General features: G+C 34.0%; 1 protein-coding gene across 1 annotated transcript in view; it reads right to left on the bottom strand.

The window, feature by feature from the left end:
• The window catches only part of LOC148938338 (uncharacterized), a 307,727-nt gene that overhangs the window by 149,308 nt on the left and 142,547 nt on the right, over positions 1–15,872 (bottom strand). The window contains exon 5 of the mRNA XM_089107858.1: positions 4,255–4,343. Coding sequence (XP_088963984.1) covers positions 4,255–4,343 — 89 coding nt within the window. The remainder of the gene's footprint in view (positions 1–4,254; positions 4,344–15,872) is intronic.

Below are 15,872 nucleotides of genomic sequence, written 5' to 3'. Positions count from 1 at the left end.
CACACTCATGTAGTGTTTTTTTTGCAATGACAATTTGTTGGATAAAACATAGGTCATTTTTTATTCTATAAGACAATGGAAATGGTTTTTCCTTGCCAGCATTTACATAATGTTTCTAGTAATTAAATTTCACGTAGATGAAATTTGGTAAATTTTTTGTGTTTTTCAAGGTAAATAAAAGGGTTTTTTCTTAACAATGTTTTTGTTATGTTTTCGTAACGACAATTTAGATAACACAAATCTTTAGTAATTTCGTTTTGTTTTTTAAGTTAAATGAAAGTTTTTTTTCTTAACAACCTTCGAGTGTTGTTTTTTTTGTAATGACAATTCATTTAAGACGAAACTTTATCAGTTTTCCTTTTTAAAACATTAGAAAGGTTTTATTTTCATTAACAGCATTCTTTTAGTGTTCTGTATAATGACAATTCACATAGGACAAATATATCATTATTTTTATTCTTTTTAAGACAATAGATTGTTTTTTTCTTAATATTATTTATTTTTTTCTAATGGCATTTCACATAAGACGAAACTTTTCTCATTAATTTTCTTTTTCAAGGCAACAGAACGGTTTTTCCATGAAAACTATGACTTAATGTTTCTTTTTGTAATGAGAATTCCTGTAAGACGAAATTTCAACGTCATTTTTTTTCTTTTTTAAAGCAGTGGAAAAGGTTTTTCTAATAACAATCAAACAAAGTTTTTTTTGTAATAACAATTCTCGTAAGACGATAACATAGTGTTCTTTTTCTTTTTAAGACAATAGAAAGGTTTATTGTCTTAACAACACTCACGTAATGCTTTTTTGTAATGAAAATTTACGTAAGATGGCACATTATTTTTTATTTTTTGTAAAAACTTGGATTTTTTTCTTAACAATATTCACATATTTTCTTTTGTAATGAAATTTCACATAAGACAAAATTTAGTCAATGTTTTGTCTTTTTTAGGCAAAGGAATTGTTGTTTCCTTAAGAAAAATCACTTAAAGAGTTTTGTAATGAGAATTCACGCCAGACAAAACTTCCGCGTTTTTTTTTCCTTTTTAAGGCAATGTAAAAGGTTTTTTTGTTCAACAACACTCTCTTGATGTTTTTTTTTACTCATTCAAGTAACACGAAAATATAGTCTTTTTTTTCTTTTTAAGGTAACGGAAAGGTTTTTCTTTTCTTGAAAACATTCACCTAGTGTTTTTGTTTGTAATGACAATTCAAGTAAGACGAAACTTTAGTCAATTTTTTCTTTTTTAAGACGATGGAAAGGTTTCTTTTCCGTAACAACATTCACGTAAAAGTTTTTGTAATGACTATTATTTTTTCCAAAAAATATTACGTGAGGAAATGGAAATGGCACCTTTTCCATTGCACTGGAAAATAATCATTCCATTGACTATTTTTTCCTCTTAGGTGGCTAGTCACCACAAAAAAACATTATTTGAGGGATGCCAAGCAAAAAAGCCTCCATTGCACTGAAAAAAATATTATTGCTTCAAATTACGTTAACTACCATTTAAAGAAAAATATTATTTAAAAAAAATGCCATTTCCATTGTACTGAAAAAGAAAAAAATAATGATTATTTTATGTGAGTCTTCATTGCAGAAAACCTTACGTGAGTCTTGTTAAAGCAAAATAAACCAATTCCATTGCAGGAAAAAAAATAAAATTACAATTGTTTCATTATATGTGAACTGTCATTACAAAAAAAATCATTCCAGAGAAAAAGAAAAAAGGACTAAAGTTTCATCTTAAGTGAAATATCATAATAAAAATAATTATATGGGTGTTCTTAAAGAAAAAAGAACTGTTTCCATTGCACTGGAAAAATGACTACAGAATAATCGAATTAAATGACTGTCAGCCGTGGTACTATTTTTTTGCACTAACTGTGACAAATGGAAAAATCACGCTTTATGTAATTTTTATATTTTGGAAAGAAGGGCTTTAGCACTGCATTGTACGCGTTCCCTGTTTGACCATGTAGTGAACTGGTCACTGCTTCGTGTTATAAAAGAAAGTAAATTGAAGCAAACAATAGGGGAGATCTGAGAAAGAAACAATTTTTCAAAAATATAAAAAGGTTGACAGAGTCCATGTTTTTTCCCTCTAGACTTACTTCCTTGGGGGTTTTATCTTACTTAAATTTTCATTTAAAAAAATATTACTCGAGGGTTTTTGGGAAAAAATATTTTGTAATGTATTTAAAAGAATAAATTAGTAATATTTTTTCTAACATGATTTCTTATTGTAAAAAACATTAAGTGATTGATGTTAAAGAAAATTTTTTTCCATTGAACTCAAAAAGTAAAAATGACTTGTGAAAAAAAGTGACTTATCTTACGTGAATTGCATTACAAAAAAAATAAAATTGAATCTGTGATGCCAAAGAAAAAATTATTTCCATTGCACCGAACAAGAAAAAAAAATTGTTTTACGCTATATGAATTGTCATTACAAAAAAAATACTTGAGTGTAGTAAAGGAAAAAAACTTTTTTCACTGCAGTGAAAAGAAAAAAAATGACGTGTTTATTTCTTACATGAATTTTTATCATAAAAAAAAACATTATTTTCGGCTAGATAAAACAAAAACGTTTTCCATTGCTCTGAAAAAGAAAAACTGACTAATGTTTTGTCTTACTTGAAAATTCATTATCAATAACAATACGTGAGTGATGTTAAACGAAAAATAAAACCGTTTCCTTTAAATACAAAATAAAAAAATATCCAAAGAAATAAAATAATCATATCAAGATAATGCGATCTTCCCGGAATAAACCTAAGTCCCGGAAAAAAATTCAGTGCAAAAGTTGTTTCTCTAAAAACAAAAAAATCACCACTAACAAACGTAAACCATTGTCATTGTATAATAAGAAAATCATAATAAAACTTATTGCTAAAAGTTTTCACTATGTCTTTTGAAGATGCAAAAAAAGCTGAAAAGATTTCAAAAAATGGTAGGAGGGGGCATGTAGCCCCCGGAGGTTAAGCGGGCTCAGGGGGATGCAAGGGTCTAAGAGGGCCAGGGGGCTCAGACTAATCCTGATCTAATCAGGCTAATCGGCACTCGAAGTTTCCTGGTCCATGATTATCCCTTGGGTAAAAATAGCATAGGCCAAGAATTGCCACAGTGCGCCAGAGGCCAGTTACTGTCATGGTACATTACAGGGGTTGGGAGTGTTCTGGGCCACGATGATTCAGGAGTTACAAAGTGTCAAGGCCCATTGGGTTAGGGAGGGCTATGGGGTTGGGGTAACGGGGGCTTGAAGGGTTTAGGATGAGGGATGGGGTGTGGTGGTCCATCGGTCAGTTTCTTACATATTGACGATGAGTTAGTATTTTTTGGGGAAGGGGGCCATGAGTTGTGGTGTGATACTGGTTTTCATGATTATATAATAAACCACGAATATGCAGAGTACCATATGGGGCTAGGAGTATCCTGGTCTATGATTATCCATGGATCATGAAGTGCAATAGGTCAAGAAGTGCCACGGGCCAAAGAGTGCCAAGGTCCATAAGCTGCCTTGGTGTATCATAAGGGGTTTGGAGTACCCTGGATCATGATGATCCACGGGATACGAAGAACCATTGGCCAAGAAGTGTTATAGGCTAGAGAGTGCCACGGGCCATGAACTATTGTGGGTCATGGACGATTATTCATTTCTCTTCATCTCCTCCAAAAGTTTTGTCATTTGTTTTAAAGGTTTATTCCCATAGAAAACTCTGAACACGTCTAATATTTGTAATAAAACTAAAATCATAATTCAAGTGATAATCTCATGTCATTACTTTTAAAAATAAATCGTTGATAGGTGTCACAAATGATCAAAGTACATTTGCAAAATATTGTGTCCTTGTGACGGTTGCGTCAATCGATTAAAAATAATAGATATTAATTTTCCTTTTCCATTAATTACCTCAACAAAGTTTTGCCTGTTAATATACCCTCTAAAATTCCCAGACAAACATCTGCCCACATTTGTTAGAACTTTGAGGGACTACTCTGATTAATTCGAGTAAATCACATACACCTGCCAGAATTAGAATTTCGCCATTAAACATTCTTCTTGATATTAAACATGATGTTAAACCATTGATGGAGAAAAGAGTTGTGGCTATGAGTGTCGTAATATCTATGGAGGCTATACTACTCACCTTTTAATACATTTTTTAATGTAAACAAAGATTTCTGGATCTCTTAAGCAAAACTTTTTCCAAAAAATTTATAAAACTCTACAAAAACAAATAAATTTTCCTACCAATGGCTTCGTCGTAAAAGCCAAGAGCCGTTCTATAATCCCTCTGCTTGTAGTATTTATTTCCATCATCCTTCCTATCCTCGGCGAACCTGTAATAAGCAAAAACAAAATTAGGTGTTATTTAAGAGCTGAAATCAGGTACGTCAATCATCAGATTGACATATATATATATATATATATATATATATATATATATATATATATATATATATATATATATATATATATATATATATATATTTGTATTTATTTTAACAAGGGGATTACAACACTTCAAAAACCTTAAAAAAGAAAACCAAAAGTTTGAGGCTTAGTAGAAATCATTGTTAGAAAAATAGCATTATCGAATCTCTATTCTTATAAGTATAACTGTTTTTTTTTTAAAATGAAAAAGAGTTGAAAATTTTTTTGGTTCAGTTCAGAATCACTAAAGTTACTATGCAAACTGTAAAAATATTTATGGCGCCTGAGCAATAGTTTTAGTGTTTCAATTCAAACTAGAAAAATACCTTTTAAAATTAGTTTGTTTTTTGTTAGATAAAATCCACTCGATTAAGCTTACAAGTTTGAACGCAACCAGTTATATAATTTTAGCAGGAAGGTCAAAAAACAAAAATTTGCAGTTATTTGATCAAATGATGATTCGATATTTTGACAAGGGATTACAACGATTCACAAACCTTTAAAAAGAAAACCATAAGATTCAAGCTTAGTGCATATCGTTGTTAGAAATTGAACTAGCTCCAATAATCAAATATTATTGAAAAGACAGTAGTATGAAAAGATTGCATAAAGAGCTAAAAACTAAAAGCTAAAAACATTAAATTGCGTAAAGAGCTAAAAACTGGTGAATGCAAAAATATTTGTATACATTTTAACAAGGGATTACAATAATTCAAAAACCTTTATAAAGATAACTTTTTTAAACGCAACCCATTATATAATGTCGGTAGAAAGGAACACATAACAAAATTTGCAATTATTAAAAGTGATGATTCTCTGTTTTGACAAGGGATTACAGCAATTCAATAACCCTAAAAAAGAGAACCAAAAACTTGAAGCTTAGTACATGTCGTTCTTAGAAATCGGACTAGCTTCAATATTCAAATATCTTTGAGCAGACAACAGTACAAAAAGCCATTAAATTGCGTAAAGAGCTAAAAACTGGTAGTTTCAAAAATAGTTGTATATATTTCAACAAGGGATTACAATAATTCAAAAACCTTTAAAAAGATAACATTTTTAAACCTGACCAGTTGTATAATGTCGGTATAAAGGCCCAAAAAACAAAATTTACCATTATTAAAAATTATGATTCTCTATTTTGACAAGGGATTACAACAATTCAAAAACCTTAAAAAAGAAAACAAAAATTCTGAAGCTTAGTACATATCGTTGTTAGAAATCGGACTTGCTTCAATAATCAAATATCTTTGAATAGACAACAGTATGAAAAGACGATAAATTGTGTAAAGAGCTCAAAACTGCTAATTGCAAAAATATTTGTATATATCAAACAGTTCGTGACAAGATGAGTGGAAGTTATAATCACTGCTGTCACAATTGTCATGACCGGAACCTCCATAACCGTCACTGCCACGACGACTTATTCCTCGGCCACCACCTTCTTTGTCACATCCACCACGACCCTTACTAAACAAAAAGAATGTTTCGGTAAGTCCAAAGCTTTGTGTATTTACCAATATGACCAATAGTATTATTAATACAGTACTTTAATTTAAGCTATAGAAACAATCAGCTTTTTTCACACACATATTCTGTCTCAAATTCCGTAAGATCTGATTTTTTTTTCTGAGGACAAAGGAACTCTAGCCTCAAAAAGATTGTTTCTGAGACAAGCCTCATTATCGTTTCCATTGAATGATATAGTAACTCGCCTTTAGGATTTGCAGACAGTTGATAATGCCGAGGAATCCTCCAGTAGAACGCATGTCAGACCATAGAAGCTCTCAAGTCTGCTCTAGACTTCAATCTTTCCCATGGATAAATTTAATACTGACTAGTTGTATCTATCTCAGACAATATGTTTCTCAGGGTCTTGGAGCTAAGGTAATAACAAGACATTAGGCCAATACAATGATCGTAAGAAAGGCCACCTGACAGGCCTTTAGCAGCGGAGGCTATATGAGCCAAAGCACTTTTGATCAGCATATTTGTATAATTCATCCAAAGCCCATCTATGCTAAAAACCCGTTACTTTCTATGTGAGATACCTATTTAGAAAAGAGTTTTTGAAGTGTGAATGAATCTAACAACAAGAAAAAAGACGGAGACAAATCTTACTGGATATATTGTACTCGATACAGGTGCAATAAAATTTAACAGAACAAATGATTAGATGATAAAAAGTTCTATCAGTGGCTGGGCCAATACTCGTTATTTGCTTAAGGGGATAAAGAATCATTTTAAGAGTCTTAATTTCGGCTGACCATCCCTAAGACGAAGGGTGCAATAGTGATTTTTTTTTGTCTCAGCACCAGAGGAAACTCCTAAAAATATTTTAGTGTCTAAAATATTTCAACGGTTCAAAAAGATAACAAGAGGCTAGTTTACAATAAAGAAAACGTACAATATCTCTCCCCAATTGTTAAGGATATTGCTATCTATTCAAGCTATATAAAGCATAAATAGTACTCATCCTATATCCGCAAGGTTTTTCATCAAGACCGATCACAGAATAGATGATTCCTAATGCTGTCAAACAACTCAAAAGATACTGCCTTTGAGGCGATTTGTAGTATTTTGCAAGATGACCTTACCTAATTTCCAGAACTTTCAACTACGTTGAACAAAATGGATATATCAAAATTTTGATTGTATGTGTTTGGGGAAATGATGGGCGTGAGAGGGTGTTTAGTTGCCCTCCAATCACTTTTTACTATAAAAAGGGCATTAGTCTTTAAGTTTCCAATCGAATGAGCCCTTTTTCAAGTTTCTACGACAAAGCTTTCAATAAAACCTTATATGCCCCTATGGCATAACTTATAACCCTTGCCCTGAATACTGTTGGGGGAGTGTCCTGCTCAAAGATAAATTTTCAAGAACTTTCAACTACGTTGAACAAAACAAAACATTGAATGACCCCAGGTTTTAACTTACAGTCCATGCACCAGGGCTTTGGTGGGGGGGGGGTATTAACTCTGAAGGAATTGTTATATCTTTTTTATACTATTTCGAACAAAATAGTTGTCTTACAATTTCAATCAGATGCGCTTGGTGAAAAGTGGGGTGGTCTGGGAGGGGGGATTATAGTTGACCTTCATCACTTTTGACCCTTAAAAGGGAACTAGAACTTCCAATTTTTAACCAAATGAACCGCCTCTAAAGTTTATGCAATCATCTCTTCCATAAACACCATAAATGCTCCTTGGGCATATTTTACAACCCTCCCCCCAGGCTCTGGTAGTTTGTATCAACCCCTAAAGGGGTTCATAGTCCAAAAAGATCTTTGGACTATTTTGAATAAAATGAATATCCCAAAATTTTTATTTGATGCATTTCGGGAAAACATGACGTATGAGGGGGTAGCTGCCCTCTGATCACTTTGACGCTTAAAAATGGCACTAGAACTTCTGATTACCAATTCAATGAGCCCTCTCAAAAGAATATACGATCACCTTCTCTATAAAAAGTTTTAGATGTCCCTAGGGTACAACTCACAACCCTTAACCTGATGCCTTTGGGGGATGTAATCCTCGAATGCGTAGTTTCTGGACCCTTCATCTATGTTAACCAAAGTTGCTATCTCAAAATAATGATTGAATTTGTTTGTCAAATTCCAATCCAAATTAGCCCCATCTGAGGCTTATACGACCACCCATACCATATAAACTTAATAGGCCCCAAGGGCACAACTTAAAACCCTTTCCCGGGGGCTCTGGAAGCTTGTGTCTACCCTGGAGGTATTGTTATATGTTCTTTTGATTATTTTGAACAAAATGGCTATCTCACAATTTCAATCAGATGCATTTGAAGAAAAGATGGATAGTCCGGGGGGGGGGGGCTTGTTGCCTCCATTACTTTTGATTTTTAAAAGGGAATTAGAACTCTTAATAAGGGCACTATAACTTCCAATTTCAAATTAAATGATCCTTATCTGACGTTTATATGACGACTCATTCCGTAAGAAACCTTAAATGCCTTAACTTACATTCCTTGCCGCTGGGCTTTGGGGGGTTCTTTCATCCCTGAACGCATTGTTATATCTTTTTTAGACTATTTTGAACAAAATTATTATTTCACGATTTCAATCATATGTGCTTGGTGACAAGTGGGGTAGTCAGGGAGGGGGGGGGTTGCCCATCTTAACTTTGACTCATAAAAGGGAACTAGAACTTTCAATTTTGAACCAAATGAGCCTCCTCTAATGTTTATGCAGTCATCCCTTCCATAAAAAGCTTAAACACCCCCGGGGCATAACTTACAACCCCTGCCCCATGCTCTGGTGGTTTCTTTTAAGTCCAAAAGCCTTGCTGTATAATGTTTGAACTATTTTGAATAAAATGGCTATACATAATTTCTATTGGATGTATTTTGGGAAAATAGGACGTGTAGGGGAGGGGGAGGATAGCTTCCCTCCGATCACTTCGACTCTTAAAAAGGGACTAGAACTTCTAATTACCAGTCCAATGAGCCATTTCCAAAGTTTATTCTACCACACTTTCTATAAAAAGTTTATGTCTCTCCAAGCCATAATATAAGACCCTTGCCCTGAAGGCTGGGAGGAGGGGGGATTTTCATCCACAAAGACATGGTTTTGAGACTTTTCAACTACGCTAAACAAAATGACTATCTCAAAACTTTGATTGGATGTATTCTGGTTAATGATGAGCGCGGTAGGGGCTCTTTGCCCTCCAATCCCTTATGACTATTAAAAAGGGTACTAGCCCTCTCAATTCCCAATTGAATGAGCCCTTTTTGAAATTTCTATGACAACTTCTTTTACACGAAGTGCCCTGATCTTGAAACAAAAAAAAGTAATGATAAGACATTTTGCCAACATTTTTCTTTACTTAAGCAGCGCCAATGCGCTGCCTATGATAATAGCAAATACACCCCGAATCCATTATGAATAAAAATTGAACCTGAGATGCTCTGGATCCAAAGATAGGCCCTGTTCTATTAATGAGGAAAATATGGAATCTTATAATAGCCCCATTCAAGGACTTAACAAATTCTTGTAATATTCTACGAAAATAAGATTTATTTCATTGTCAGTAGAGAGCTATCTTATACTCGTGTCACGCACCCCTGCTGCCACCTACAACTTTTTTTAACACCATATATTGGCACGAGGCCCACGTGGTTTATGGTTTTTGTCAATGAGAATTTGAAAAACAGGAACTTTGTCACTTGAAAAACCATGAATTGTGTAACAGTTATGGTTGTTTTCATGGATGGTTATGTGTGTTGTTCGATTTATTTGATGTTTTTCTCGGATGTCAACATCAAATTATGGATGTTTTATGGTTTTTGTCAGTGAGAATTTGAAAAACAGGAACTTTCTCACATTTATGTCTGTTTTCATGGTTTTTGTCAGTGAGAATTTGAAAAAACAGGAACTTTCTCACTTGGAAAACCATAAACCACGTGGTCCTGTCACGAGTCAGAACACCTGTGCTGTCGACCTCAATTCACCTATCGTGAATCAATAATTCCCCTTAGAAACAACAAATTAATTTTCCTTTCTTGACAGATCAATCAATCAATGACATCATCTGTCAGACTTTAAAAATTTTCACCTAGAAACATTTTTCCAGGAATAGATCCAAAATCATTAATGTCTTTGACACGGAAACAGTTCTACAGGTCGAATTCCAAAGGATATTAATAACCCCAGGCCATGGAAACACTTAGGCAAGAAACATCTTAGCGATGAATTGTTTTCGCGCGCGAAAAGGTTTCATATTAATTTGAAATGCATTAGTACAGAGATGCCAATAACAAAGGAACACGCTGAATTTGCGTTTAGGGATTATTTGGGAGAAAGTGTTTTAGACAGGTTATGGAACTATTTCGGCGAAACAGATAGAGACATTTTAAAAGGTGATTTTTGAAGAGATTTTGGAAGAGAATTTGAGTGTGATCGTTATAATACACATTGTTAATTTGAACAGTGTTGTGTTGGCCGCTAACCCAACCCCAAAGGTTACGAACCTCCTCCCCACCACCCGAATTAACCCCCGCTGCATACAACTGGATCTTGGCGTAACCAGGACCCCCCCCCCCCCGGGTCTCCAAAGACCCGCCCCCAGTCCCCACAGTTACACCTCGCCCCCAACCGGCCCCACAGCATAACAAGAACAAACCCCAGCCCCCAAAGGCCCGCACCTGTCCCCAAAGGTACACCAGTCCCCCCCCCGCCCTCCCCCGAGCCCCACAGGCCAACCCCGTGCTCCACGGGATCCCAAAGGGCCCCTAGGGCTCAACCCCCCCTCCGAAGGAAGCCTCCGGTCAGCAAAGGTCCCCCAGGCACCAACAGGACCCACTGGACCCCCCCAGGTCCTCACCGGGTCCCCAACGGTCCACCGGGGCTCCCACAGGGCCCACCGGCCCCCCCCCGGGTCCCCCGGACCCCAAAGGTCCGCCCCAGGTCCGCCCGGGTCACCCAGACCCCCCACGGACCCACCGGGCCCCAACGGGCCCACACGGTGTTCACGGGCTCCCCGGCCCCCCAACGTGCCTCCAGGTGCTCCCACGGCTCTCCCTGGGGCTCCCCAGGCCCTCCGCCGGGCCCCCACGGCCCAACGAGCACCCACAGGACCAACGGGGGCCCAAAGGCCCTCCACTGGTCCCCAACGGCCCCTGCGGACCCACCACGGTCCTCCCTGGGTCCCAACGGCCCTCCGTGGGCCCCAAGGGTCCTACTCCGGTCGCCAACGGCCCATTGAGCTCCCAAAGGACCAACAGGGTCCCATAGGCCCTCCCCGGCTCCCCCCCTGGCCCACAGGACCCCCAAAGCACCACCCAGAGACCCACAGCCCCTCCATGTGCCCCAAAGGTCCTCCTCCGGTCCCCACAGGCCCATCGAGCTCCCAAAGGACCAACGGGGTCCCAAAGGCCCTCCACCGCTCCCCCGGCTCCCCAAAGGACCACCGACCCTCAAGGAACCCACAGACCCCAAAGCCCATCCCAGTAGTGCTTGGTTGTGGTTTACCTTGTCACAGTTACATTTTCTTGATTTTTCAAAGCTCATTTTGACTTTCCTTTGTTGAAATGCAAGAGTTGGAATATTTCAGTAGCGTTCGGGTGTGGTTTACCTTATCACAGTTACATTTTCTTGATTTTTCAAAGTTAATTATGAATTTCTTTAATTGAAATGCAAGAGTTGGAATATTTTAGTATTGTTTTGTTGTGGATTACCTTGTCACAGTTACATTTTCTAGATTTTTCAAAGATCATTTTGAATTTCTTTAGTTGAAATTCAAGAGTTGGAATATTTAAGTAGTGTTTGTTAGTGTTTTATCTTGTAACAGTTACATTTTCTTGATTTTTCAAAGGTCATTTTGAATTTATTTTGTTGAAATGAAAGAGTTGGAATATTTCAGTAGCGTTCGGTTGTGGTTTTACATTGTCAAAGTTACATTTTCTTGATTTTTCAAAGTTCATTTTGAATTTCCTTTTTTGAAATGCAAGAGTTGGAATATTTCAGTAGTGTTTTGTTGTGGTTTACATTGTCACAGTTAAATTTTATTGATTTTTCAAAGTTCATTTTGAATTTCCTTCGTTGAAATTATAGAGTTTGAATATTTAAGTAGGGTTTTGTTATTGAGTACATTGTCAAAGTTACATTTTCTTGATTTTTCAAAGTTCATTTTAAATTTCTTTAGTTGAAATTCAAGAGTTGGAATATGTCAGAAGTGTTTGTTTGTGGTTTAACTTGTCAAAGGTACATTTTCTTGATTTTTCATTGTTCATTTTTAATTTCTTTAGTTGAAATGCAAGAGCTGGAATATTTCAGCAGTGTTTTGTCGTGGTTTACCTTATCACAGTTACATGTTCTTGATGTTTCATATCTCATTTGTATTTATTTTTTTGAAATGCAAGAGTTGGAATATTTAAGAAGAGGTCGGTTGTTGGTTACCTTGACAAAGTTACATTTTCTTGATTTTTCATAGTTCATATTTAATTTACTTTTTTGAAAAGCATGAGTTTGAATCTTTCAGTAGTGTTTGGTCGTGGTTGAAATTATCACATTTAAATTTTCTTGATTTTTCAGAGTTAATTATGTATTTATTTCCTTGTAATTAAAGACTTGGAATATTTAAGCAGCGGTCGGTAGTGGATTAACATGACACAGGTACATTTTCTTTATTTTTAATTGATATTTTTTAATTTATTTTTTTGAAATGAAAGAGTTGGAATATTTAAGTAGTGTTTGTTAGTGGTTTACCTTGTCACTGTTACATTTTCTTGATTTTTCATAGTTGATTTTGAATTTATTTCTTTGAAATTCAATAGTTGGACTATTTCAGTAGTGTTTTGTCGTGGTTTTCATTGTCACAGTTACATTTTCTTGATTTTTCATATTTAATTTTTTATTTATTGTGTTGAAATGCAAGAGTTGGACTATTTCAGTAGAGTTCGGTAGTGGTTTACATTGACACAGTTAAATTTTCTTGATTTTTCATAGTTAATTTTGAATTTATTTTTTTGAGAAGCAAGAGTTGTAATATTTCAGTAGTGTTTTGTCGAGGTTTAAATTGTCACAGTTACAGTTTAATGATTTTTCATCTTTAATTTTTTATTTATTTCGTAGAAATTAAATAGTTGGAATATTTCAGTAGCGTTTGGTTGTTGTTTAACATGTCACAGTTAAATTTTCTTGATTTTTCAAAGTTCATTTTGAGTTTATTTTTTTGAAATGAAAGAGTTGAACTATTTCAGTAGCGTGTGGTCTTGGATTAACGTGTCAAACTTACATTTTCTTTATGGTTGATAGTTCATAACTATTTTATTTCGTTTAAATGCAATACTTGGACTATTACCTTATCTTATTGTAGTGTTTTAAAGTGTCACAGTTAAATTTTAATTTTTTTTCTTATTTCATTTGTAATTAATTCATTGTCAATCAATAGTTTTTCTATTTAACATGTTGGTTTGTTTGTAGTACATTTTAAAATTTTAATTTTAATTTTTAATATAAGTTCATTTGTTTTTATTTAGTTGTATTTAACTAGTTTTAATATATAAATAGTGTTTTGCTGATGTTGTAAAGATAAAAATTACATTATAATATTTATAAAACTTTAAATCATTAAGTAAATACTATTAATTCCTTCGATTTACTAATTCAGTTTTTGGTTGGTTTTGGTTTAATAGTAAAATTTAAATTTTATTTCTAATTAAATGCTCATTTTTAATTTATTTATATGAATTGCAAGAGTTGTACTATTTAAGTTGTGTTTGGTTTTGGTTTACATTGTCACATGTAAAATGTACTTTTTTTTAAAATGTAATTTATTATGTATTTCTTTGTATTGCATTAGTTGGAATAATTCATTAGTTTTCGGTTATTGATTAAATAGTAAAAGTTAAATTTTATTGTTTTTTCAAAGAAATGTTATTATAAATGTCATTTAAAATAAATACATTTTCTATTTAATTTTAGTGTTTTTATTTTGGAAAGTGTAAAAGTTACATTTCTTTAGTTTTAAATGTTAATCTTGTATTTATGTAGTTTTAGGGCTATATTTTGACTATGACATTAGTGGTTTTTCTTTGATTAAATTTTAACAGATAAAGTATAGTTATTGGTGATATTTCATTTTTTATATCTTTACTTTAACTGAAATACTTTTAATATTTAATTCTTGTATTTTAGTTGTTTAAATATTAAAAGTGAAATTTTATTTATATTTAAATTTTCATTTGTATTTATTTAATTTAAATTAAAGAGTTGTAATATTTAAGACGCGGTTGGTTTTGGTTTACCTTGTCACAGTTACATTTTCTAGAGTTTTCAAAGTCCATTTTTAATTTCTTTATGTGTATTGAATGAGTTGGTATATTTAAGTAGTATTTGGTTATGATTTACCTTGTCAAAGTTACATTTTCTATACTTTTCAATGTTCATTTTGAATTTCTTTCGTTGAAATGCAAGAGTTGGAATATTGAACGAGTGTTTGGTTGAGGGTTAACTTGTCAAATTTACATTTTATTTATATTCCAAAGTTCATTTGAATTTATTTTGTTGAAAATCAAGATTTGGAATATTTCAGTAGTGTTTGGTTATGGTTTAACTTGTCAAAGTTACATTTTCCTGATTTTTCAAAGTTCATTTTGATTTTCTTTCGTTGAAGTGCAAGAGTTGTAATATTTAAGTAGTGTTTGGTTGTGGTTTACCTTGTCACAGTTAAATTTTCTTGATTTTTCAAAGTTCATTTTGAATTTCTTTCGTTGAAATGCAAGAGTTGTAACATTTCAGTAGTGATTGCTTGTGGTTTACCTTGTCACAGTTACATTTTCTTTATTTTTCAATTTTCTTTTGAATTTCTTTCGGTTTAATGCAAGAGTTGGAATATTTAAGGAGCGTAGCCTCGTTGTTGACCTTCTCAGAGTTACCTTTTCCTGATTTTTCAAATTTCATTTTGAATTCCCATCGTTGAACATAAATAGATCTAAACGTTAAGTAGTGGTTTTATGTGTTTTACATTTTCCATGTTACATTTTCTTTATTTTTAAATGATAAGTTTGAATTTCATTCGATGATTTGAAATATTAGGAATATTTAAGTGGTGTTTGGTTGTGGTTTACCTTGTCACAGTTATATTTTTCTTGATTTTTCAAAGTTCATTTTGAATTTCTATCGTTGAAATGCAAGAGTTGGAATATTTCAGTAGTGTTTGGTTGTGGTTTACCTTGTCACAGTTACATTTTCTCTGATTTTCATAAGTTCCATTTTGAATTTCTTTCGTTGAAATGCAAGAGTTGGAATATTTCAGTAGTGTTTGCTTATGGTTTACCTTGTCACAGTTGCATTTTTCTGATTTTTCAAAGTTCATTTGAATTTCTTTCGTTGAAATGCAAGAGTTGGAACATTTCAGTAGTGTTTGGTCATGGTTTACCTTGTCACAGTTACATTTTCTTGATTTTTCAAAGTCCATTTCGAATTTCTTTCATTGAAATGCATGAGTTGCAACATTTCACTATGTTTGGTTCTGGTTTACTTGCCACATTTACACACATGTATACACATGTACACCCACATGTGCTTATCATGAGTGCTCATGATAAGTTAACCTAACCTTTTCCGGTGAGTATGGTTAGGTTAGACTAGATTAGCTAGGTTAGATTAGGTTAGGTTAGGTTAGCCCATGTAATGCTTCACTTAGGTTAGCTTAGGTTAGGTGAGAGACAGGCAAAAAGTTAGGTGTATGATCAGGTTAGGTTAGGTTAGATGTAAGTTAGTTAGGTTAGTTAGGTTAGCTAGGCTAGCCTACGTATGCGTGCGTACATTGAATACGCTATCCTAACCTAACTTAACCTAACTTAACCTAACCTAACTTAATCTAACCTAACCTAACCTAACCTAATCTTAAACCTAAATTTTTGACCGTTTATCTCCTAGAATAATATAAAATCAGTGATACATACAT

The sequence above is a fragment of the Artemia sp. Qi Xiang Cuo genome, unplaced genomic scaffold, assembly GCF_049724085.1.
Source record: "Artemia sp. Qi Xiang Cuo unplaced genomic scaffold, ASM4972408v1 HiC_scaffold_3386, whole genome shotgun sequence".
In the NCBI taxonomy this organism is placed as follows: domain Eukaryota; kingdom Metazoa; phylum Arthropoda; class Branchiopoda; order Anostraca; family Artemiidae; genus Artemia; species Artemia sp. Qi Xiang Cuo.
Note: the sequence above shows the minus strand (reverse complement) of the source record. Positions and strands in the feature narration are given on the sequence as shown.